The sequence below is a fragment of the Adiantum capillus-veneris genome, chromosome 22 (assembly GCF_014529385.1).
Source record: "Adiantum capillus-veneris isolate H3 chromosome 22, ASM1452938v2, whole genome shotgun sequence".
Lineage (NCBI taxonomy): Eukaryota > Viridiplantae > Streptophyta > Polypodiopsida > Polypodiales > Pteridaceae > Adiantum > Adiantum capillus-veneris.
This window is the reverse complement of record NC_140952.1, coordinates 27,438,916-27,466,376: the sequence shown is the minus strand read 5'-3', so window position 1 is coordinate 27,466,376 and position 27,461 is coordinate 27,438,916. Positions and strand designations below refer to the sequence as shown.

The 27,461-nt window shown below is 43.5% G+C and overlaps 1 protein-coding gene across 2 annotated transcripts in view; it reads right to left on the bottom strand.

The window, feature by feature from the left end:
- SKB1 (SHK1 binding protein 1) overlaps positions 1–9,343 on the bottom strand; it is a 128,211-nt gene extending 118,868 nt beyond the window's left edge. For both annotated transcript variants that reach the window (XM_086495409.1, XM_086495410.1), the window contains exon 1: positions 9,170–9,343. In XM_086495409.1, coding sequence (XP_086351535.1) covers positions 9,170–9,304 — 135 coding nt within the window. In that variant the 5' untranslated portion in view covers positions 9,305–9,343. The remainder of the gene's footprint in view (positions 1–9,169) is intronic.
- Positions 9,344–27,461: the final 18,118 nt, after the last annotated feature.

Sequence of the window (27,461 nt, the reverse complement as noted above, 5' to 3'; positions counted from 1 at the left end):
GGACAGCTGATCCTGTCATCCAAGGGAAAGAGTCGTTGCCACTGTCGCACCCAAGGTGTTAGCCTCTGGAGGTGGAGCCATCAAATCCATGGAGGGAGGCTGTTGGTGACGTGGCTAACCCCAGACACACACAGACACTTGCCGGATTACACGCCGACGGGCTGACACGTGGCATTGTACGGGTAGTCCCAGAAATCGCGCCGCGTTTGCATTGACAATACGGACCCGCTTTCTATGTTAATGTGTTGACATGGCATTCCGTATAGATTTCTGTGTATTGCGCAGGCTGATTTTTATGGCAGCTTTTGGGCAAATTGCTTTTGAGATTAAAAGCTTTTAAGTTTAGAGATTTTTGGGGCTCTACTTTTGGGCATCCCTTGTACTTATAAATAAGTGGGCAGGGCCTCACTTCTCAAAGCATCTGGACGCAGAGTCTCAGAGTGAGCACCTGCCTACTCCCTTGTACTTTGAACATAGATTAATACAAAAAGAAATACCGAAAAAGGCGCCAGTCTTTGGGGCCAATACCACTGGGCACGGAACTACGCCGGGCCGTGTCAATTTTGTGGACTGTTTTGAAGTGAATCTCTCGTGTGTCGCGATAGAATCTTGACTTGGGATGTCCAAGTTTGTTCAAGAGGCTGCTACTGGAGTATAGTCTACTGCACTCTGTTCTCTGTAAAAGGAGCAGCCATTGTCACAAAATGATGACATGGCATGACCCTGCGGATAGAATAGATGATGTGGCTGTTGACGTGGACAGACTGTACGCACTACTGACATGGCCACTGTAAGGACTATGGACGTGGCAGCAGTACGGACATCTGCTTTTTGCACTGACATGCTGACGTGGCAGGCTGCACGTACGGATTTCCGTGAATTGCACTAGCTGCTTTTTTTGGCAGTTTCTTGGAGCCAGTTGCTTTTTGGGTTGAGCGCTTTTGAATTACAAGCTTTTGGGGCTCTGCTTTTGGCATCCCTTGTAATGTTTATAAAAACTTAGGAGCCCCTGGGGCCTCACTCTGCAAAGCATCTAGACGCAGAGTCTGAGAGCAAAGGTCCCTCGGGAGTTGTACTATGTGATTACTCTCTCTCTCTCTCTCTCTCTCTCTCTCTCTCTCTCTCTCTCTCTCTCTCTCTCTCTCTCAAAGTTCAGTGATTATGAAGTTTCTGTTCGTGTGTTGCTATTGATTTCTCGCTTGGGGTGTCCAAGCCGATTACAGTGGTATCAGAGCGCACATAAAGATTCTTCCTTCTACGGAGGATCCAATCCCTTTTTTTGCAGCACAAGCAAGTTTTTGTGAAAGAATTTTCGCGTCCTGACCCCGGACGTATCAGCCACTCCCACCCTTCGTACATCGCGCATCAGGCGCGCTCCCGTCTTCATCGCTCTGTCTTACAGAGCATAAAGCCGTAAAGAATCCCAGATTACACATGGGTTCTCGTGGAGAATCTGATAGAGATGACACCTCTCAGTGGGAAGGCAAAGAAAAGTTAAAATCTGGCGCGGCAACCAAAGAAAAGAATGAAGGTTTGGGCAAATTTTTCGGTAGAAAAGTTTGCCAGAATGGAGTACAAACGTCAACTGCAGATTGGTTTATGTGTGAAGAGATTGATTAAGTACTCCAGAGACCCGAGATTGGCGAAACACTTGAAGAATTACCTAACTAATGAGATTTATACGAGATGGCGTGAGGCCATTGACTCTCCTCTCAGGTCAGGAGGAAAGTTGGAAGGACAGACGAGTGCAGACAAGTGAAACCTGTACTCGCAGAAAGACATGGACAAGAACTCCTAAAAAGATGATGAACAAGAAGATAAGCCAGAGAGTTACAAAGCAGCAGCCGAGTGCGGAAGAAAAGGAAAGACAAAAGCAAGACTGGTACCAGATTTTGCGGGAACCGCCGACTTTGATCAGATGAACGAAAATACCGAACCTTGCACAGCATGGGGCAAAGTGCGAGACAGGAAGCTGTAAGGTGCAACGGAAGTGAATGTTAAACTTTGCTCAAGATGAGTGCTTCGAACTGTGCTCAAGGTTCCTTTTACTTACGAAAGGGAGAGCCTTCCGTTCCTTTAGTGAGAGAGTGCAAATGATCACAAACAAAGTGAATGACATTGTGAATGAAGGTACTGAGACTGAGAGATAGAGAGAGAAGAGAATACGACACCAGAATGTTGTCAACCCTCCTCCGAAGGCCCCACTCTCTATGGCGAGAGCAGTCTACTATTGATTGCACAATCTCTACAATGCTTGGACTTGCCAACGATGTCGACGACGATGATGACGACGACGAGACGGGCTGAAAACCGAAAATGTTAAGGGCTGAAATCTGCAAATCTTTATCTGCTGAATTCTAACTCTATGTCGGTGACAATGTCAATGACGACAATGCAACGACGACGTGCTCAAAACACAGATGCTGAAATCTGCGTTTTCCGGGCTGAATCTGCAAACTTCGCGGGATCTGACCGTGCGGCGAGGATCTGCTACGGGAAGGTGAGATCTGCGAGGTTCGGGACTTCTTCTGCGGTAACTGACTGCTGAAACTGAAACCGCTCGTTCTAGGGCTGAATCTTTCGCGATGGAATTGCAAACGCTGAATGTCCTGCTGCTCCAAAAACGCTAGGGCTGAATTCTGCTGTCGTTGTGGATTCTGCTAACGCTAGGGCTGATCTGCTATCTACTGTGGTCGCCGGGGTTGATCTGATGTGCAAAACGCCAAGGTTGGTCTTGCAACAAAAAACGCTAGGTTCTGCTGTCTCTTGCAAAAATGCCTGGCCTCTGTGGGGGTCTTGTTGAGAAGTTGCCTGTTGAGCAAGGTGCTCCTGCTGCCTCTTCTGCCAGAAAGTGTTAGCGCTAGGTTTCTATATATACAAACTTATGAAATTTGCCCTACCTAGTTCCCAACAAAAGTCACTTAAAAATAATAAGTGAAAAATATCAAAAATAGGGAAAATAAGTTCAATGCACTAGAAAATGCTCCTGATAGATTCTAATGGATTCTGATGGTCATGTTGTGTGCAACCAGAGGATATGCATCTAATCTAAGTGTCTGGACATGCACGGTTTGCGAACACACTCACAAAAGTGCCAGAACACTTCCTAAGCTAAGCTAATTGAACTCAATTGAACCCATGTCATGAGGTAGCTTGTCCAAGGACACATAGGGTTGGATGTGTCACGTGACATCCCCTCCTTTTTAAAGTGAGGTACTGGTACCGAACTGTATGGCGTCGAGGGAGATCGCCAACAGGGTCTGGAATCCTGGGAAGGACTCTTTGCCGGCCACTCGGATGCGTGGGTCGTGCGATACTTGAACTTCATAAAGGTTTGCAACGCTTGCTTCTTTGGGCCGCGCCGAAAGCGACACAAAGGCTTCTGTAGCTCCTTCAGTGCTTCAACTTTGTCTATGGACGTAGGTCCACCTTCTTCAAGAATCTCGAAGGCTGAAAATTCCTAAAACCACTGCCAACACAAAAACATGAACATACCTATTCCATGTAAAGTGACTGGAAAAACTCGTCTTTTCTAAAGACTGTGCATGCAATGTAGATGAACAAAGAGACGGAGTGCCAAACCGTTCACCACACACACACAAACAATGAAATCGAATCTTTCTCTTCTGATCTAAATCAATCAATTGTGGCAATTCACAACAGAAATGCCCATGCTTGGTGCTCATACTTTCTTGTGCTCTTTCTACGGATGTGTCATGCCAAGGAAGAGACATGGAATCTGACTTCCTTGAATGAAAACATTTCATCTTTTCATGAGAAATCCGCATACATCCGTGGTCATCCATGAGTGAATCGTGCTCAACGTACAATATGTCATGACTAGGAAAAGGAATCACATAAAGACGCTGACTAAAATACAGGAAACGATCACGAATGAAACACTCGTACAATGCGTGCTGACTAATCATTTGTACACATAATCCTTCCTGTGAGGGTTCTCTGGACCTAGGCTCGAGAGCCAAGATCGATTCTTCATGATCGATCGAATCTTCCTGTGGGGGTTCTGTGGACCTCGACTCAAGAGCCAAGATCGGTTCTTCGTGATTGATCGAACCTGCAATGAGGTTAGCTTCACTAGAGAAAGTATCAACTAACACATCATCCTTGTGAACAATCACATCATCTTCATGCAAATCATCATGCTTGTGAGAAATCACATCATCATGCAAATCATCATGCTCATCATTATCATGCAATTCATCATGCAATTCATCATGCAAACCATTCATGCTTTGGAGAAGAAGAGACTGAGAGAGTCTCCTTTTCCCGAATCTCTTGCATCTGTGCCTGCACTTGAGAAAAGAGTCGCAACATCTCCTTCATGTGTCGGTCGTTCATTGCTTGTCTTGCTTTGTTCTCACGATCAAATGCTGCTTGTCTTTGTTTGTTCTCGCGATCAAATTCTGCTTCTCTTTCTTTCTTCTCACGATCCAACTTTGCTTCTCGTGCTTTGGCTTCCAAGCGTACTTGCTCGTGCTCACGCTCTATGGCTGCCATTCTTTCTTCGTGTTCACGCTCTATTTCTGCTTTTCTTTCTTCGTGTTCACGCTCTGTTGCTGCTTTTCTTCTTGCGGTCTTCAAGCGTGCTTGCTCGCGCTCACGTTCAAAGTCGGCCATTCTTTCTGCTTTTCTTGCTTCGCGTTCTAACTTCCTTTCCATAAACAACTGCTGCAACTCCTCCATAGGAGCTTGGTGTAGATGGGAAAGGGGGAGGGTCAAAGAAACCTCCTGGTGGGGAAAATTCTTCTTCGCCAACTTCATGCTCATCACCTTCATGCATAGTATCCATACCGCTTCGGGTGATGACCATCCACTGAAGGCTTGGGTTCTTAAGTTCACGAGGAACTTGGGTTCTTGCGGGTCTTGGGTTCTTGGGTTCTTGAGCCTTGAGGTCCTTGAGGGTCTTGAAGTTCTTGAGGTTCTTCTTTCGCTTGCAATCTGTGTTAGGGAAGGATCTTCTCTTCAGCGGAGTTCTGCTCTTTTCCGCGGGCACACCCTTTGGCGGCCTTGCGCTCACACCAAGGTTGCTTTTCCCCACCTCACGTCGATTGGCCGGCCGTTAAGTGCACGGTCCGCTCTCAATGAGTGAAAAGAGGCACAAGGGGAGGCTGGACAAGCCCTTCTTTCTTGGGTTTCCTGTCACTCTTCAAAAACACGATGAGGAATCGACACGCCCAAGAGGACTTGGGTTACGTGCGACCGCAACAAAAACAAATTATGTGGTTCTTTCCTTCAGTGATACAAAACACTACCAAAGCTCTGATACCAATGTAAGGTGCAGCGGAAGTGAATGTTGAACTTTGCTCAAGATAAGTGCTCCGAACTGTGCTCGAGGTTCCTTTTACTTATGGAAGGGAGAGCCTTCCGTTCCTTTAGTAAGAGAGTGAAATTGATCACAAACAAACTGAATGACACTGTGAATGAAGGTACTGAGACGGAGAGATAGAGAGAGAAGAGAATACGACACCAGAATGTTGTCAACCCTCCTCCGAAGGCCCCACTCTCTATGGCGAGAGCAGTCTACTATTGATTGCACAATCTCTACAATGCTTGGACTTGCCGACGATGTCGACGACGATGAGGACGACGACGAGACGGGCTGAAAACTGAAAATGCTAAGGGCTGAAATCTGCAAATCTTTATCTGCTGAATTCTAACTCTATGTCGGTGACGATGTCGATGACGACAATGCGACGACGACGTGCTCAAAACGCAGATGCTGAAATCTGCGTTTTCCGGGCTGAATCTGCAAACTCCGCGGGATCTGACCGTGCGGCGAGGATCTGCTGCGGGAAGGTGAGATCTGCGAGGTTCGGGACTTCTTCTACGGTAACTGACTGCTGAAACTGAAACCGCTCGTTCTAGGGCTGAATCTGTATTCTGCTGTCGTTGTGGATTCTGCTAACGCTACTGTGGTTTCCGGGGTTGATCTGATGTGCAAAACGCCAAGGCTGGTCTTGCAACAAAAAACGCTAGCTTTTGCTGTCTCTTGCAAAAATGCCTGGCCTCTGTGGGGGTCTTGCTGAGAAGTTGCCTGTTGAGCAAGGTGCTCCTGCTGCCTCTTCTGCTAAAAAGTGTTAGCGCTAGGTTTCTATATATACAAACTTATGAAATTTGCCCTACCTAAATCCCAACAAAAGTCACTTAAAAATAATAAGTTAAGAATGTCAAAAATAGGGAAAATAGGTTCAATGCACTAGAAAATGCTCCTGATGGATTTGATGGATTCTAATGGTCATGTTGTGTGCAACCAGAGGATATGCATCGAATCTAAGTGTCTCGACATGCACGGTCTACGAACAGACTCACAAAAGTGCCAAAACACTTCCTAAGCCAGGCTAACTGAATTGAATTGAACCCATGTCATGAAGTAGCTTGTCCACAGACACATAGGGTTGGATGTGTCACAAGACACAAGCCCTCATTTTTCTTTGGTGGAGGAGCCAAGGCAAACTTCTTTGAATTGGCGGCTCGACTTGGAATTACGCCCGACAGGCAAAGGCCACAGGCGGAAGCAGTTCTAGCGGCACCCGAACGGGATGTTTCCATTACACTGATCATTGGCAAACTTTGTTTGCAATGTCAAGGGTGTTTAGGGAACAAGGACTTTTATATCATGCCTTGGAAGGGTGTGAAATCCTCCGAGGAATCCCTTGGTACCACAAGGACAACACCGTGGTTGACTATCAGGCTAATAAAGCGAATTTAATGAATGACAAGGGCAAAGAGATTGTACTTGACGAAAAAACTGGAAGGCAAGTCCGTCCACTTTGATGAAATCCAATTTCTTTTTACTCGATGACGATTGAAGGTCAAATATGTTTGACCTCAAAAAGGAACGACAAGATTTTTTGCAAACATACTCTATCTCAAATTGCTCATCTGTCTGAGTGTGGAACGAGGACAAACTCGCACACGACAGTACTTAAGTCGAAAATCTCTATAGACATGATCACAATATGGGATTAGTTAATCCGACATCAGTGAGGTCCGGGATGGATCTAGATGCGATTACTAAATACGTTGTTCATTCTCAGAAAGTGGATTGGGTTATCCTACGTTTGAATGTCAAGCTTCACTACTGAAAGTTATCCACTTGGCCATTACATGTTTGTCTGCGAATTGTTCAGAGCAATTTTGTTGGCTTATGTTCAGATCTTTTTGCCATTGATGCATTCGCCTTGTCGTTGTCTTGAATCTCTTATGTCGGACATCATGTCCCATCTGTGGCGGACTCATACTCAGAAAAAAGGCTTGCATTTGATGTCTATGGAGAAGCTTTGCACTCCTAAACGCTTGGGTGGCCTTAACATCTTGAATTTGCGCAGGCATGTTCTTGCTCGAAAAGCTATGTTGTTGGCGATACTTGCGCAACAAATTCAGTCTTGGACTCTTATGTTTGCACACCTTGGTCAGTATGTTGCTACTTCCTCTTTTGGCCATTGGCAACCATCTATCTGGGAGGTGGTTTTCGGCAAGATGGAAGGGTACACTCCTGGATGTCCTCTTGCTTCCACTTTAGTGTCTGCCTGGAAAGAGGTTACGATTCATCTTTCATGGAATCCTTGGCAGGAAGGTGATTCAATTCGCTTGGAGAGCCTCCATTGGAGCCGAGCATTTTCTCTTACTTTGGTCGAACGCTCCCCTAGCCAGGCTTACTTTCTCTCTGGCCGTGGTATTTGTGTGGATGAGGATGTAGTCGATGAGGCTGGATATACTTTTGAGTTTCCCTTCGCCACTCGCCGTTTTGGATTGGGTACGCATTACCGTCAATTTTGGAGAGAACATCAATGTATGTTGCTTGACTTTCTGCCAGTTTCGCCCTTACCTGATAATGATCGCATGTTTGATTGGGATCTTCGGGAAACGCCTTTTCGAGATATTTCTGCGGGTCGAATTTATGCTCTTCTTCTACCACAATCATGGCTTGCTGATCACTGCAATGCTCTTTGACACATGCACAAATCTGATCTCTGATGGAGGAAGCTTCTCTCTGACTTGTGGAAAAGCCATTTGCCGTTGAAGGAGCGACTGTTTCTTTGGCGTTGTTTGCTTGAAGTGCTTCCTGTTGGCACTTTTCTTAGGGCGCGTCATATTCGCCCTATCTCTTGCGTCCGTTGCTCCAATGTAGAAGAGGATATTTGCCACTTGTTGTGGGATTGCTACACTACTAGAGACTTCCTACGCCGTGCATCGGCCTGTCTGCGGCTCTGCTTTCCTGGGGTTGTTTTTCACAAACGGTTCTAGGTATTTGGCATTTTCTCATCGACACTACAACGGTTTGCGCTCTTCTTTATGTGGGTCAGATATTGGGCTTAATGGACCCTGTGGAGTCAGTGTAATGCTTGCATGTTTAGTCATACTCATGCAGACCCATTCCCACTCTTCAAGCTTAGGCAATCGTTACGATTTGCTTTGAAAGTTGGTGATATCACCACAAAGATACATCGGCTTTCCTATGACTGTTTCTAGCTACTCTATACAGCTGAGTAGTTCTATGTTCTTCACATTGTACATTACCCTTTCGGTGAGTTTTCCTCGCTTTGAGGTTTCCCACTAGTAAATAAATCAAATAGATTTACAAAAAAAGTGTGTGTGTGTGTGTGTGTGTGTGTGTGTGAGAGAGAGAGAGAGAGAGAGAGAGAGAGAGAGAGAGAGTGTGTGTGAAAGTGGCAGCCAGCTTGCATATTGTTTATTTGTTCCTAAAAAGGGAGCCCAAAGATATGGATAGCCCCACCCCCGCCCAAAGGCTCGAACTGCATTATACGGTAGCTTTTGTGTAAAGCCGTCCCTCATTTCTTTCCTAATGATGATGGTCACCCTCTTATTGTGTAAACGTAACATCCTTTGACATCCCTAATTTTGGTTGCTTGTTGGTGTAGTAGGTGTTCATAAGCTACATATATGCTACACATCAACATCTTGACAGCCACTGTATTAATAGTAAGAACTCTATGAAATACTCCATGTAGGCAATGATCCCTGGGTCAGTTTTGGCTCAAGGGCATTAATACTCTTACTCTCTCTCTCTCTCTCTCTCTCTCTCTCTCTCTCTCTCTCTCTCTCTCGTTTTGTGTGTGTGTGTGTGTGTGTGTGTGTGTGTGTGTGTGTGTGTGTGCGCATTAAGAAAGAGGTGGACGGTACGTACAAGGGGGGCCAAGACAAAGTCGAAGCCTCCAGCTAGGTTGTGAGCAAGAGCGGTGTGAATGTCTTCATCAAATGGAATTTCGACGCCACAGTAGCGGCTCTCGCTGTTGTCGCCCACTCTCTGGCCCAGCGGCATGGCTTGCAACCCTCGTGTCTCACTTTTCAAAAATTTGGAGCCTCGCTCATTTTAAGCAAGCCTATGAGCGGGCCATTTCAAAAAAAAATGACATTTTTTCATTAATGCTTATTAAAGCACCCACATGTTGAGTGTCAATTTTTTTATAAGACTACTGAAGATTCCGTCAATGTTTCACTTGGAAATTGAAAAGGGAAAAGGAGATAAGTTTCTATTTCTACTGAAACAGAAGTTGCTTGTTCAAAACAAAGGGAGAAAAAAAAACAACTCTCTCTTTGTCTCTCTTATCTGGTGTGGTGTCTTACCTCCCTCCCCCACTCTTTCTGTCGACTGTCGAAGGCTCTCTCTCTCAGACACACACACACACACGAATGTGGCATTCAGCTTGCACGGCATGCCCACAGGTCGACGTCGAAGGATGGACTCTCTCTCTCTCTCTCTCTCTCTCTCTCTCTCTCTCTCTCTCTCTCTCTCTCTCTCTCTCTCTCTCTCTCTCTCTCTCTCTGTCGGGAGCACATGTGCTTCAGCCTGCACAGCATGCCTCCTTCGACTGTCGCTGCAAGACGTCGCCCGGCAAGCTGCAGACCTCCCGTGATGTCGCTTCAAACTTTTGTGCTATATAATATCTAACGCTACCTTTTGTGTGTGAGTGAAATAATTTTATAAAGTGGAAGCCGTCGTGTGAGTAGGGCACACAAAAGGTAGCGTTAGATATTATAGGTCTTACAATCCAACTGATACACAATACAACTAGGGAGGAGGGAAAGCCCAATCAAAGAATCAAGGCAATTGATGTGGAGAGGAAAGGACAGGAAAATTGTTATTCGCAAAGAATTAAATCAAGGGATGGTTGTCGATTGTGACCGTGGTGCAAGAATTTATGATGATGTAAATGAGGCTCTCGAGCTCCATTGTGCCACCACTCTCTTAATTGTGACAAATGCATGCACGCACTTAATTTTCCTCTCTCTCTCTCTCTCTCTCTCTCTCTCTCTCTCTCTCTCTCTCTCTCTCTCTCTCTCTCTCTCTCTCTCTCTCTCTCTCTCTCTCTCTCTCTCTCTCTCTCTCTCACGCACTTGAGGCCAAAGTCGAGAAGATGGCAACCTTTGTCGTCTCGCAAAATCCCAGAAGATAGAGAGTCGAGACGCAGACTGGAAAACAAGCCAAGGATATAACCACACACATCTCCTCGATAGTCAAGACATGTGTCATTAAAGATTCCAGAGAAACACCTTCACAACAAAACACACTTAAGGTCTGCATTGGAGGGTTTCCCTCGACACTCGACTTGAGCGCCAACTTCTACAAATCCATTATGGTCAGCCAACACACCCTCCCACGAATATGATTTGACACTAGCAGTGTGTCAAGCATCAACACCAAGAGCAACAATCAACACAACGAACGCATCATGAGTGGCCATGCCATTCTTCATTTCAAGAATCGTGAAGACCACCTTCATCTGTTTCAACAATCCCCTCTCCTCAAGGATACCAAGGTATGGATTGTGGAAGAGCTTACCCTCTCATAACTCAAAAACAAAGGAGAAAAGCTCAAAAAGGTGGGCGAGGCTCACATAAAGGGTCAGTAGGCAGTCTACTATGTCACTAAGATAGGCCATCATCCAGGAGTTTTGAACTCCTAGGACTATGAATGCCACACTTCACACCACCCACACCGTTATCTCCCCCCCCCCCCCCTCCCCCCTTCCTCTCCTATGCTTACTTCATCAAGCCCCCATGTATCCTCCAAGATCATAGACTTTGAGGTCCCCCCCTCCCCCTGCACCCCATCTTATTATATCAACCATTATCCCTCTCCTTTTGTAAGAGGAGACACCTTTGTATGCCCTTTTCTCGTCCTACATCATATACGACCTCCAAGGATGATAATGAAGTCTACCTAACCTTGACATCAAAAACCAAGAGCCAATTTTGTGGTGAGCTTGGACACATCTCAAAGGATTGTTACAGTAATAATAAGTGTACCCACTACATCAAGAGAGGTCATCCACATGTCAGATGTTTTTACAAGGACTAGCCAAAGAAGAAGACCATCCACGAGAAGTTGAAGAAGGCCAGAGCAAATGTTGAAGGAGAAGGACAAGAAGAAGAAAATCAAGGGACAACACACTTTGCTCCTTTGATTCCGACTTAGAGATTTTGTATGGCGCATATGATTACCTCTACCTCATACTTATTGTATCACTTTGGAGAAAGCATTGGGAGAGCTTGGTCTCAGTCATGAGCATAAATTTGAGGGGAGGATTTTTATGAGTCATCATAGCAATATGATTATGAGTCTTTTAGGCACTTATGAGCCATTTATTTGGCAACCATCACATGAGCCATCTTTGGTATGACAATCATGACATGGCAACCTATGAGCTATTTTGACACCCATGAGTTGTATCTACATTTTTACATCCTAAACCCCAAGGGGAGGATTGATGAGAGTGGGCTTTAGCCTATTAACCTACTCTTAGGACATTCACATCTGTCTCGCAAGCATGTCTTTACTTAGCCTTAATCATCTTTCATAGTAGATTGGAAAGGTCTATTGGGTGCTTGAGAGACTAAGCTACCGCAAGCATGATTCACAAAATGTGTACACTTAAAACTTATGAACACTCAAAAGAAATCTTAGAGTCAAAACAAGACAAATTCTTCATAAAGAATACTTGTTAATACCTAGTCATTACCTTTGACAAGAGTCATTGTAAGTATTTACAAGGTTTACATTCTCCTTTAGCTAGATGTCTTTCATCTTCAAAAGGATAGTTCTAAAATTTGACAACATATTGTCGGATAGTCTTACCACTTCTCAAAACCTTGTCTTCATGTCGTAGAATTCTCTCTAGCTACAGGATCTCTTCTTGACCTTCAAACTCGGGTGGTTCTTCAATTACCGGCTCTTTGGGTGGCTCACCCTTATAAGGTTTCAAGAGGCTCACATGAAAGGCATTATGAATGAGCCAAGTGCTTGGTAACCTTAACTTGTAAGTTGTTTTATTGATAGGCTTAAGAACTTGAAATGGACCAAAATATCTTTATGATGACTTAGCATAGCATTTTTGGTGACCCGTTAGGCATCCTTGTGTCCCTTTGCCCGTAGTATGGCTCACGCGTGCTTTGGGAAACTTGAGAAGTACCTAAGCATTCTCTTTAAAGGTCAAGTCTCTTCTATTCTTATCAACAACAGCCTTTTGCTTGAGGTCTCTCCTATACTCATCAACAACACATATCTTCCCCAGAGCCTTGACTATCAATGGGAGCTTGGGTCTTCCTTCAATGACTTCAAAGGGTGCCTTTCTTGCAGAAGTATGGACAATGTTATTGTACTCATACTCTGCTAAGGGCAAATTGATCTCTTTGATCTAATTCCGTAACATAGGCTTTAAGTAGATCAATGATAGTTGAATTTTCTATCTCACTTTGTCCATCCGTTTGTGGATAATATTTCAAGGAGAACTTAGTACCCAAATTCTCAAAGAGATCCTTCCAAAAATTTCTAGTCATTCTTGAATACTATAGATGTTGGTAAGCCATGATACTTAAAGAATTGTGAGATAAAGAGGGTTGCCATATGGTGTGCTTTAATAGTCTTTTTGACCGGTATAAAATGTGCGTGCTTGCTAAACCTACTATTGTCCATATTCTCGTATTCCCATGAATGGATCTTGGCAAACCGAAGATATATCCATGGATATACTTTTCCATGGGGAATCAGGTATAGCAAACTAGGTTGCCTCTCTCTATCATACTTTGTCTTTTGACATACAATGCATTTGGCAACATAGTCCGATATGTCTTCCTTCATTGTTGGCCAATAAAAGTACATTTCTACTCCCTTGAGAGTAGCTTGAATCCCTCTATGTCTCGCATAAGGTGGAACATGAGATTCGTACATAACCTTTCCATGTAAACTATGTGTATTGCATAATTAATTGCCATACAGAAGATAACCATCTTGCATGTTGAATGGTTCCTCTTTCTTCCCTAGTGCAATAGTTGACATCACATCTTTGAATTCTAGATCCGTAGCATACTCATCTATCATAGACGATAGATAATTGTGAGTAGCTATTGATATAACATTTACCCTTGGTCTTCGTGAAAGGGCATCAACCACTTGGTTGTGCTTACCTACTATGTGAGCAATATGAAAGTTAAATTGTGAAAGAGTGTTTGCCAATCTAATTTGTTTATCACTTAATTTAGTTTGAGTCAAAAATTACTTTAGACTTTGGTGGTCTATGCGCAAGATAAACAAAGTGCCTAGGGGATAATGCTTCCATCGATCTACGACATGTAAAATAGCTAGCAACTTTTTTTCATATATGCCTAGATTCTTTTCTTGGTCATCCGATCTTCTACTTTTGTATGCTATGGCATGCCCTTCTTGAAGCAAAACAGCTCCAAGGCATTGTCCACAAGCATCACACTAAACTTCAAAAAGGCTTTGAAAGGTTTGGTAATATTAACACTGGCTGAGAGGTAAGATTTGCCTTTAAATTTTCAAAAGATTCATTTTCTTTTAAAGTCCATACAAATTTAGCGTTCTTTTTAGTCAAATCATACAATGGCTCTGCTATAAAGAGAAATTTTCTATGAAGCGTCTATAATATGTACTTCCTATAGACCATCCTTTTATTACCTCCAACTTTTTAGGGTCCATTCGGATCTCTACTCGGGAGATAATATGATCTAAATATTGAATCTCCTTTAAGAAAAACTCACTTTTCTTTTTGTTAATATAAAGCTTATTATCTCTCAAAACTTGAAATATTACTTGCAAATGCTACTTATGTTCCTCAATGGAATGAGAGTAGATGATAACGTCATCGAAGAACACTCCTATGAAGCTTTGATGAGGTTTAAAGAGCCTCTCCATCATTCAATCAAAGGTATCCGGTGCATTGGTAAGCCCAAAAAGTAGTACCAAGAATTCAAATAGGCCAAAAATTGTACAAAAGACCATCTTACAAATACCTTCAACCACAATCCTTATCTGATGATAACCAGTTTTGAGATCTATTTTACGAAAGTAGGTATACCCTTGTAGCTTATTGAATAGTTCTTCTATCCTAAGAATAGGAAATCTATTTGTTCTGGATATTCGACTAAGCACCCAATAGTCCACGCACATTCTATAAGTATCATTTTTTGTACTAATAGAATTGGTGAACAAAATGGAGATGAACTAGGCCTGACCATCCCTTTTTCCACAAACTTGTTCACTTGCCTCACTCATAGCATTGAAGAGGTGGTCTCTTACAGTGTAATTGATGTTTTGGCCTCTTGTAACAAGAGCAGCTACTTGATAGACAAGCTTGACTTGTCCCCAATAGTCCTCCATGTAGTATTGTGGAATTTCTTCAAGGGCATCCATCCCGTAGGCAATATTAGGGTCTAAATCTTCCTCATAGCCTTCCAAACAAGCAATAGATGACTCACAACCCACTTGATTCACAGAAGTGATTCTCGGATATGGTGGTTGTGGTCCTAGCACTGGAGGTGGTAAGGGTGTTGTTTCAACAACATTATGGGCCCTAGGGACCATGTGTTCTGACGTTTGTTCAAGAGGTGGGGCCGGCATCAATGCAGGCACTCGAGGTGTGTCCGTCCATGCTAAGGTTGGTCTATTGGCCATCGCGCGCTTAAATATTATGCAATCCTTAGCTTGATGACCATACCTCCCACAGGCATTGCAGTTCAGGGCATTCACTGGTACTATGTGGTCCATAGCATACTGAGCACCATTGTTGCTCCCTTCTTGGATACATATGATTGTTTTGCGGAGCACAATTGTCTCTAAGACTTTCTTGAATGGCCTTGGTGAGATCTGCTAAAGTCATCTCAGATATCTTTGGCTCCTTAGCAATAGGCTCTAGGGTCATTGGCTGATGCCCCGATGCTTGTGAGCTAATAGATTTAGGCTCAACAGACACTCTTTCTCCTTGAATCATTAAATTATCCTCCAATTGGATCGCATTGGTGGTGACTGCTTCCCAAGTGGTGATACCTCTAATGACTAGGCCATTGTAGATATCCTCATGTCGTAATCCCCTAATGAATCTATCAAGCAAATGATTATTATTGAAGCGCTCATTTGGATTACAACGAGAATTCAAATGCTTCAAGCAACTAATAAAGTCTCTCACCGACTCTCCTTCCTCTCCTTGGGCTTTCTGGAGCTGAGAGGCTACACCCCAAAGCACTCCCTCTCATATGTATTCTTTTAAGAACAGTCTCCTAAGAGTAGGGTAAATCGTTTTTTCTTCCACCCTTAGGGTTCTATACCAATCCCCAGCCTTCCCACTAGGGTTAGGCTTAAAGCATTACTCTTATGCAGGTCATTGTGTTCTCTTAGACAATCGCATATTTGTTCAAACACTTCGATATGCTTTCTCACATACCCGTCTCCACTAAATTTTTGTGTGAGCTTGGCTATTTGTATTGCCTTACTTCTAGGTTCTCTATCAAGCATGTTACGCATATTGTCAGCAATAGATCAACCGATAGCTTGAGCAAATGTTGCCAAGTCACCTAAGTGAGCAGGAACCGTGGGTGGAGGTGCTCCAGAGACCTACATGTGGAGTAGGTATTGGCATTGGGCTTGGCGCATAGGAAGCCCTTGGGTTCCACGTTTGGTACGATGTTGTGCCATATGGCGGTCCAAAGTTCATATGTGTAGCCCTAGGCATAGCAGACGTCGGATGTGACATGCTAATGCTAGTCGGTATGGTCCCATGGAAATAAGAGCTTGGGTGTTGTGGTTGTGGAGCATAGGTTGTTGTAACAATGGGAGGGGTAGGGGCTACATGAGTGCGATGACCCATAGGTGTATATGATTGGTACACACTTGTAGGGGCCGTTGTCGACATTGAGATATCATGTAGCGGTGCTTTACTAACAAATGATGCCCATCATTGGGGTAGGCATGGTAGTCGTGGTGTCATCAAGGGAAAGATGAGCTAGACTTGGAAAAGTAAAGCTATCACTTGTGGGCTCAGATTGCACTAAGACTCCTCACGAAACATCATATGGAGGATCAATCGGACTTACCGAGGGAGTCTCCATTTGCGATAAGGTTGGTTGTTTAGCCTTCCCTGTATCCAAGAATCTCATGAGACCCGTTGAAGGCATGTGGATCCCCTTGTTCTGTCTCTCTAGCTCAATAACCCTATGGATGACCTCACAAACTCTTTGTTGTTGATCCTCCACACTAGTAGTACCCGTTGTGGACTGTAGGACATCTAACCAACCCATGTGATAGGTGTGACCCGTGTATAGGTCGGTTAGAGTTTTTGTTTTGTAGTTTGTACTCCCAATTCTCATTTAGGAACGCTCCATCTAAGCTTGAGGTGCTAGAGGTGTCTTTTGAACTAAATGCAATGTGGCTCTCTATTGGTTGACCCTTAGTGGTCGATAATTCAGGAGCACTCGATTGCTCTCCTAGCAAAGATATTGACATAGGGGTTTCTCTTTTAACTCTCTTCGTTGCTCTACCTTGCGTAAGCTCTCGATTTCCTTTTCCCTAGCCGCAATGATATATCGCTCAACCTCTTGCACTTCGGCAAGGCTTCTACCATCAGGTAATATAACCTCGGAGAGGAATAACTCTGAAGAATCAGGGGTGCAGTGAATGGAGTATTCACGTGCACATTCTCTAAGGGCATAGGGTCTACGTTGGTCAAACGGAGAATTTACTTCCCCACTCCCCTCATTTACATCGTCAGCTCCATGTTTGGAGCGAGTGGCTCCACTAAAGGTTTCCTTCAAGCGGCTAAGCACGCTCGGCCCGGACCATGGGCTCATGGCATGCATGTCTTGGCTTGAGTTATCAGGATTAGGCATTGGGTAACCCTCCATGACATCGTAGTCAGAGGAAGAGTCACTAGACGCTATATGCGGGTCCTGAGTGGTACTACCTTGGGTCCCCGCTGAGGGCCTAGAGCCTAAGGTAGAGGAATAATGAGTGCCCACGTAAATGGGGACACTCTTGATGTGCTTGTCCTCTAGCACACGACCAGAGCGTAGGTGCATGTGACCTCGACACTCTAGAGGTGTTGGCAAGTGCCCGTGGAGGTCGCTCCACCTAGTTTTTTAGGTGTTTAATCCAATTTTTTTGTATTTTTGGTCCCTTTTTTTAACCGAGCCACAGAATATGGTGTAAAATAGCTCAAAACAAGCGTCTTGGCTAGAGGAACATGCCGTGCTTTACAGCCCCCGTTTCGGTTACATACAGCCCTCGGAATCCTAAAACTAGTCTTTTCCTAGGTGGGAAGAGGGATATAATTAGTAAGTCCAAAGGGTGAGTGTGAAGGGGATGGTGGAGGACTTGAGGAACTTGTCCCACATGCCCTCATTCCCTCTTGTGGGGGTAGGGTATATAAGAGTGAGTCTAGTATATATCACAAGACTGAGGGTTGAAGCCTGGGCCTGGGCTTGGGCTTGGGGAAATGATCCCGATCCAAAATTTTTGTAGAGAACACTCACACCTCCAGCTTAAATATTTTTGGTTTTCTATTTTTAAATTTTTATTTTTATTCTTTTGGCGGGTTGCCGCATGCAGTTTCGGTGGCCTTTTTGGGCCACACACACTCAAAACTTTTTGCTTACTCTCTCTCCTAACTAACCTAACCTTATCTCTTCTGCAGCTAACTACTCTCCTAACTAAGCTTATCTATTCTGCTAACTACTAACTCCCAGTACAACTTCCTACTTTGCTAACTGCTTACTCTGTCACTACCTAACACACTAACTACTGGCTGTGCAAATTAAAAACTGTGTGAAAGCAGACATTGACAGAAAACAAGCTATTTACTAACTATGTAAAGACTGTGTGCAAGCAGACATTGCCAAAAAACACTCATTCACTACTAGCTACTAACTGTGAAAATTATAAAAAATTGTGTAAAAGCAGACATTGGCAGAAAACAAAGATTATGCAGGAAATTAGAGCTTGTAAAAAATAACTTCTTCTTCTTCCTCTTCATTCCTAACACAAACACTCACAGAAGAAGCACATAGTGTCTCTTGAGCTTAGTGCAGGGCGATTCCCCGATAGCGGTGCCAAAAATGTGGGCTTCTACTGCACATATCAAAGCAAGGGCCTTGCATAGCATTGTGTGCGAGCTACAGATGGCTCCAAGCACGCAACTAGCCTAAACTAGCAAGCTCAAAGATGACGATAGTGTGTCACTCACCACTCTACGCTTGCTATCGTGGAGAATTCCTCGCCACGAAGAAGAAGGAGCCGTCGTTGCGCCGCACTCAACCGCTTCGCCGCCTCCGTGCCGTCGTCACAATGCTTGATCACACACACACTCTCTCTCTCACGCATACACACACACACACACACAAGGAGATGAAGAAGAAGAAGATGGAGATGGAGCAAGAGTACTCTTCAATTGCACAAATGAAAGAATGAATGATTTTTTGGGTTTAGGTGACTTTTATATGAGCTCGTCCCATTCACACTTGGGCGCCCATGCAAAGCCAACTAACCCTTGAATGTTCCAGTTAGAGTGCGCCTCTAATCGGCGATCACTCTTACCCTTTTCCTATTGGACCGATAAACCCGGCCCATGACTACTAGAAGTGTACGCCGGTGGTTAACACTCTTCCTCTTTGTCATCACCATCTTCTGACCCGGAGAGCAATGACTTGCCACCTAAGAGAGAAAAGAGAAGGGGTAAATGGAGAATTTATGCGGCATGGAAGAGGTCACGTAAGTTGAAAAAATTAAAAGAGGGAGGAAAGAACATCAATTCCTTACCTATGATAGAACCTTCGGAGCAGTTGATAAAGTGTTGGCTTATATCCAACAATTCAATGCGGATTTTGAAGATGAAGATTTCTCAAAATCTTCAATGCTTTGAAATGTTTCCATGCATATTCAAAAGTCAACCAATCAATGGTGGGCAAGCCTACATGCTCAAGGTGAAGCTTCAAAGACATGGAAAGTTATGAAGCAATTCCTTGCAAGTGATGCTATAGACAAAGTCTTCACAGAACGGTGAAGCTTAAAGATGGCCCCATACAAATCTATTCAAAAGTATGTGGATATGTTTTGGGACTTATATCTTAAAGCCAATGTCTACAAGAAGATAGAATTTGCAAAACAAAAGCAATAATTTTGTGTTGGCCTATATGAGGAGATTAGTGAGTATGTCAACTTGTAAAGACCTGAAACTATCTCAACGGTCATACATCACACTATGGTTTCCTTGAGGATTCATTTCCAATAAGGGAATAAGAAAGGTTCAAAGTCAACGGAAGCTAAGGAACCAGTTGAGCCAAAGGGGAAGAACAATGCAGCACAAAATTCTCCCAAGGCTAACAACAACAATAAAGCAAAGGCAAATGAAAAATGCTACAAAGGTAAAAACAAACTTTCACCTTAAGAGGTTGAGCATTATCATAAAGATAATAAGTGTTTCAAGTGTGGGAAGCAAGGGCATGTTTCTTAGGAAGATCCAAAGAGAAGTGAACGTAATGACACTCCTAGAGCCACCATGGTGGAAGCTCTAAAAAAGGAAGGCCATTTCAAAGGAACACCACTCTTTTATGCTTGAAGAAAAGTAAGAGAGCATGGTGCTTTCATATTGTTCAATCTTGGATCCACCCACAACTTTATTCAATTGAGCCAGCTACTAAGCTAGGAAGTCATGACTTTGAGATGGGGGATGTAGTAAAAGCAGATGGAGCTTCCAAAGAGCAAGAGCCTCAATCACTCCATTGATTGTTGGGAAGCTAAGGTTTCATGTGCAAAGAGGGCAAGTCGATAAAGAAGATTTTTTAATCTCTCCACTCAAGCATGAAGTGTTAAGTAAAGTGGTGTGCCTCACCGTGCTTTGCCCATGTCTGTCGGCCAGTGTCCGACCACCCACATTTATCTCCTTATTCTTTATAAGTACAAAGAATAAGGAGCTCTCACTCATTCTCACATTGAGCTCATACAGTGAGATTTGGTTTCTCCACAGTGGTTATTAGATAGTGATGGTGCTTTCCACGTCACACCATGTCGTGAGTGGTTTAGCACTTTTTCTAGTGGGAGACTTGGTTGTGTGCGACTTGCTGATGGTTCGACATTTGACATAGAGGGTGCAGGAGACGTTTGTTTGTCTTTGCCCAGTGGTGCATCATACACGCTATGACATGTGCGCTATGTTCCTCAGCTGAGGCAGATCTTGATAACAGTGAGACAGTTGACAGCTTTCATGTACTGCTTAGAGAGCAGTCTTTCCAGATGCATTGCGGTTCATTAGTGATTGCCAGAGGAGCACGCAACGGCCTGGTATATCCTATGCATGTGTCTGAGGTTCAAGATGGCGCCCTCTTGATTTTGTTGCTGGCATGCTTTGAGCGAGAGACGAGGCGTGTCTCTTTTGCGGATGTGTTGCATGGAGAGTAGGTTTTGCATTTGTCTTGTGGTGACGCTCATGCAGACAATGGTATCTCTGGGGATGCACAACTTTGTCAGTCATCAGTTGAGGTGACATTAGTTGAGCCAGAGACTGATGCATTGTTCTATGATGTGTTTGATACGTTTGAGGGCGACAGTGTTCTATGATGTGTCTGATACGTTTGAGGGCAACAGTGTTCTATGATGTGTCTGATACGTTTGAGGGGACAGTGTCCTTCAGACAGCTGTGTGTGATTGCAGTGGTGCTGATTTTTCCATTTTGCAGTCATTCTCAACAAATATGCCTTTGCCAGACGATGCTGACATGGTGATGCATAGTCAGGTGGTTCCTGATGAGGATGTATATGGCACTGAGGTTGCTGACAGGGATAGGTTGGCACACATAGTGCATATTTCATTGACTTTAGTGTCTCTCTGCTTGACCTTTTGGTCTTGAGACGACTTGATCTTGCTTATGCGGTTGGTGTATTTGCAGTGAGAGTTGTCAGTCATGCGATGACTGACATTGGCATTGTGCATTGTGGAGCCATGCAGGTCATCACTCGATACCTGCATCAGGAGTGTCATCGTAGCTTTAGCCCTAGTGGTCTGCATGTTGCATCTACACTAGAGTGGTTATAGAGTGAGCCAATGTGCATAGGTTGAGAGCCGTCTTCTCTCACCTCTTGTATATACTAGTTGTAGGCTAGTCTTCTTGCCACTTATCGACACAAAACCTTTAGTGGGAGAATGTTAGGTAAAGGCGATGTGCCTCACCGTGCTTTGCTCGTGTCTTCCGGCTAGTGTTCGGCCGCCCACATTTATCTCCTTATTCTTTATACATACAAAGAATAAGGAGCTCTCACTCATTCTCACATTGTGCTCATACAATGAGATTTGGGAGCTCCACCCACATCCTGTTTACTCTCTCTCTCTCTCTCTCTCTCTCTCTCTCTCTCTCTCTCTCTCTTCCCCCCTTCTCGCTCTCCGCACACGCACCCCATTCACGCACTCACATGAAGATGTTATCCTAGGGGCACCATGGTTTGATCGCATGATTGCCACTCTGAAGTTTCTTGAAATAAAGACCTCTTTTTCTATAGAGGCAAGGATGTTGCACTTGATGTAAATAGTATGTGCAACACTATACCACTTGTACAAACTCAAGCTTTAGACAAAATAATGAAAAGTTCTCTTTCTTATTACATGGTTTTTGTCGAAGAGTCTATGAAAGATGCATGTGATCCATCAAAAATGAAACTAAAGAGAAGTTCAAATTCTCTAGTTTTCTAAATGAGTTTTAAGATGTGATTCTGGATGACATTCCTAGGGAGCTACCTCCTAAGAGAGGACAAGATGATCATTCCATAGAACTTCTACATAGTAGTTTACCTCCTAATAAGCCTCCTTATCGGGTCTCACCGGCTCAACAAGCCACATTGTGTGGCCGAGTTTCCTATTAGGCTACAAAAGAACGCCACACTAATGCAAACAAATCAAGCGAGCACGTTTACAATGCCGATACTCATGTGTAATCGATGTGTCATAGATCATTTGATTGCCAATGTCCGAATAATCCAAATGCGCCGAAGATCACACCATTAAACTTGATTGAGGTTACCGAGGAGTCATCACAAAGTACACCTGTGGTACCAATAAACATACTCACATGATCGATGATCCAAAAACAAAATTATATTCTTGAGGAAAGAGACACGGCATCAATTGGCCAATCTCAAAAAAAGAAGAAAACACGAAGGAAGAGATCGCAAAAAGCAGAGAAGTCAGACCCTAGTTCAAAGACCAACATAGGGACTGGTGACGACCCCATATATATGAACGACAGTGAAGAGGATTCTGATTCAGGTGAAACCATGGAGACCAAAACGAGCACTAAGATAGAAACCAACATGGAAGATCTTCATGAGCCACAATGGCCAGGATCCAAGAAGAAAATAGGAACTTATCCAAACCTTGCCGAGGAGATCGAGCGAGTCAAGAAATTAAGGAGTTTGGTAGAAGATACCCAAAGGGATCTAGAACCAGCACCTAGGCAGATCCAGATTAAAGACACAGTGTTCCCTACGCAACAACAACCTCACCAAGTCCATAGACCCTTAGCCATACCTAGTGTCATCCAAGAAGAAAGCGACTTAAAGTCATGGAAAAGTGGGCGTACTCACTTCTTGATGGGAAGAATGTTTACAGAGGGACTACCTGATCCTATCGAAGAAATGGAGATCCCATCTTCCCCGCGTCAAGGGACTGAAGCCCAAAAGGTTCCATTAAACATTGCCAAATTGATGGATTTCATGTCTTCAGAAGTTAGAACCACCATTATGTCCAAACTATATAAAGACCATGAGCTAGTCTCAACTCTTTGAGCTTTCCTCAATGGAGAACTGAAGTTTGGGCTACCACAATTTGCAGAGATGGATGGAGGTGGGGAGATGCCAATAGAGGAGGAACACTTAGATCCACAACCCAACCTAGATGAGAACCTTGTGGTAGAAATACACTTAACAAGTTGGGACAATACTTTGAGGGCGATGAATCCAATGCGATCATACCAATCACTACTAAGGGATTAACTATGAAGGGAATCCTTGATGGTGACGTTGGGGTTAGCATTGTGACTAAAAATTGCTAGGAAACTATGGGAAGACCTCACCTTGCGACCACAACCATAGGAGTGAAGATGGCCAATGGGTCTATTGTTAAACCTATTGGGATGCTAGAAGATCTCAAGATCAGGGTCTTTGGACATAAAATAAGAATTACCTTCATTATGGATTTTTCCAAACACACTATGGCATCGGAGATGATCTTAGGACGTCCTTTCATGAGGGAAGCAAAAATGGTGCATGACTGGTCTAAAAACCATGTCTACTTATAGTTCCAAGATTTTGTCATTCGAGTGGATCTTGTAACTGGTCGAGCACATCCCCTAGGAAACAGATTTATAATTGATCATAGATCTGACACCATAGTTCACTCTGCCCCATTGCAGTATTGTTACACATGTAAAGCGAACACTAAAGTTGGGGAAGATTTTCCTTAAATGGATGTACTACCTGGGATGACTGAGTCAGACAATGTGGATTGGGTCCACCTAGCCGCAACCATAGACACTTGGGGAAATAGGGGGACGACCTGGGTAACACCTAAGGGGGATGAAATGCCACCACTCGTACCCTTAAATATGCTAGAAGCAATGGATGTAGCTTCTGATGACCTCCAAGATGAAGGTTTGCCTGGCATTGGAACCAGTAGCGTCTCACAAGACTATGGCCCACACGATTTGGGGTCAGAATCATGAATTGAAATTGACTCTGAGAACGAAGAATCTGAGTTAAATCTTAATGTAAATGTGGGGACAAACCATTCAGGGCCCAGTGGTACGCTAGATGACAATCTATCCAAGGGAGCAGAAGACACAAGTAGTGATTCATCTTGTGACTCTTCACTAGAGATCGGCCGTAATAAAAAATTAGACAAGAAGAGTAAGAGATATAAGAGGCGACGATATTGAGCAGATTTGCGTGCTAGAATAAATGAAACGAAATCTACCGCAGAATGGCTTAATTATATAGGGGCATGAGATGCTCATCGAAAGTTGGTAGATAACTGGGGTGAATACCTTCAAAGCGTTATGTGATGTAGTCCACAACCCATCGACATCACACAACTAGAGGCTATAGAGAAGCCAAAGTTGAGCCGTACCGTAAGGAGATGACAAAATCAAGAGTTAGCTCAACAACAAAAGGATTTGGAAGTGAAATCACAGTCCACAGAACAATAGGACCCCACATACTTACACCCTGCACTTGAACATTTCAAATCCTATACCACAGAGGAACGTAAGGTTGTGTATACAAAGGCTCAAAGAAAACCTATCGATGGGAGAAATGGAGTCTATAATGGTTCAACGATAGTTAAGGAAATAGAGTTAGCAGACCCAGGAGAAGAGTCCAAACCTCTTTTCATTGCCCAAAATCTGACAGAGACTGAAGAGTGTGTACTTAGAGAACTTCTCAATTGCTTGGATATATCCTGATATGAAAGGTGTTTCACCTTCTGTGGTGCAACACACAATCCCCATGAATAGCATGGCTAAACCAGTTCAGCAACGACCCTACCCAATGAATCCTAAATACGCAAAGATCGTTCAAGTAGAGATTGAGAAGCTTGTGAAATGCGGATTCATATACCCTATTGAGCACTCAGAATGGGTGTCTCCAATAGTGATTGTGCCAAAAAAGAATGGGAAACTCAGAGTGTGCGTGGATCTCAAGAAGGTCAATGCCGCCACTAGGAGGGACCATTACCCCTTGCCATATTCAGAAGATGTGCTTAAAAGAGTTGCAGGGAAGGAAGCTTATAGCTTTTTAGATGGGTACTCTCGTTACAATCAAATCACAATTGTGCTAGAGAACCAAGCTAAAACAGCCTTTATAACCGAATTTGGAGTGTTCGCATTTCGTGTTATGGCTTTTGGCTTAACCAATGCCCCTGCTACCTTTCAAAGATAAATAAAAACCACTTTTAGAGAATATTTGATGGAGTTTTGCGAAGCTTTATTACCTTTGTGTTTATTCCTCTTGGAAAGAACACCTATCATGCTTATGAAAAGTGTTTGAGAAGTTCAGATTGTATCGCATCTCCTTAAACCCTTTCAAATGCCAATTTTGGATTAAACATGGAGTCATTTTAGGGCATCTAGTGTCCAAAAATGGGATTTCCACAAATGAGAGCAAAATTAAAGCCATTGTTGAATTGCCACCACCTACAAACTATAAAGGAGTTCAAAGGTTCATTGGCCATGTTGGTTATAACCGACGGTTTATTTTAAACTTTGTCGAGATAGCTCGTCCTTTGTAGAAGATTCTTATTGAGTTCCATTGGACCGCAGAGAGTGACCATGCTTATGAGTCATTAAAAAAGACCTTTACTAGCACTCCTATTCTATGAGTGCCCGATTGGAATGTAATTTTCCATGTGCATATTAATGCATCAAACTTTGCTATTGGGTGTGTTCTAGCTCAACCAGGAGAACATAAACTGGACTACCCCATTAGCTTTGCAAGTCGTCACTTGAATGATGCCGAGAGAAACTACACCACTATAGAGCAAGAAGGTTTAGGTATGATTTATGCAGTGAATAAATTTTGCTACTACCTTCTGGCCAACAAGTTTGTTTCTATGTTGATCATCAAGCCTTGTTGTATCTAGTAAATAAACCTTGTTCCAGGGGAAGAATTACACGATGGTTGTTAATTCTCCTTGAGTTTGATTTTACCGTTGTGGTGAGACCTGGTAAAAGACATGTCATGGCGGATCATTTGTCTCGCATACCAATGGTGAAGCCCCTACTAGAGTCGATGATGAGTTGCCCGATACTTCTCTATGCCTAGTCAAAATGCCCGATACTTCTCTATTCCTAGTCAAAACCATACCTGAATGGAGTGAGAAGATTGTGAACTTTCTAATTAATGGTTTTCCACCCAGAGAGCTTCGTAAGGACATAGCTCAAAAACTATTAAAAGAATGTGAACCTTACTCTCTCATTGCAGAAACTCTCTACAGGCTAGGGGAGGATGCTATTCTTAGGCATTGTGCCCACGAGGATGAGTATTTATACATACTGCAAGAAGCTCACATGGGTATAGCCGGAGGACATTTCTAAGGGGAACTAACAGCTAGAAAGGTGTTGCAATCAGGCTATTGGTGGCCTACCTTATTCAAAGATGCATCACTTTTTGCAAAAGGATGTGATGAATGCCAACGTTACAAGATCACGCAACGAAAGGATAGGATTCCCTTACATCTTGTTAAAGTGACTGAACCATTTGGAAAATGGGGTTTGGACTTTGTAGGCCCAATTAGTCTGGTAGCTCGTAGCACTCAATCTCGATATATTATCGTTGCCACTGACTATGTGACAAAGTGGGTGCAGGCCAGGGCGACACGTAAGGCTGATGTGAGGTCGACTGCCAATTTTTTCTTTGAGAACATTATTACAAGATTTGTTTGTCCCTTTGAAATTGTGAGTGACAATGGTACTCATTTTATAAATGGAGTAATAAAAGAACTCACTACCAAATTTATGATAGCTCACCATAAGTCCACACCTTATTATCCACAAGCAAATGGCCAAGCTGAGAGCACCAACAAGACCTTAATCTCTATCTTGACCAAATGGTGGAAGCTCATCACACAGATTGGGATCTAAAGCTGACTTCAGCTTTATGGGCTTATCGTACTGCGTACAAAGTTGCCATTAGCTGCACACCGTTTAAGATGGTGTATGGCCAAGAAGAGGTTATGCCATGGGAGTTTGTCGTTCCTAGTCTTCGAGTAGCTTCTCAAGAAGGTTGGGATGGTGACCCCTTAGTTGAACGATTGCCATCCATCAAAAAAAGGCAGCCAAGGCACAAACAAAATTGAAGAAGATACAAGCTCAAGCTAAGGCTAAGGAGGGACAACAATGCATAACACGCCAACGTGGAGTTACACATGTATTCCATGTTGAAACCAACGGGGATTAGTTGGACTCTGACACACCTCTACGATACCCTATTGAGCTAAATAGTGCCTATGGAAAAGTGCTATATAACGCCTTATTGGACACCAGTGCTAAATATGATCTGCTATCATATGGGGTGTGGTGCCAGTTAGGGAATCCACCTCTATCTGAGAGTATTATCCAAGTCAAGGGTGTCAACAAGAAAAAAACTGCAATTTT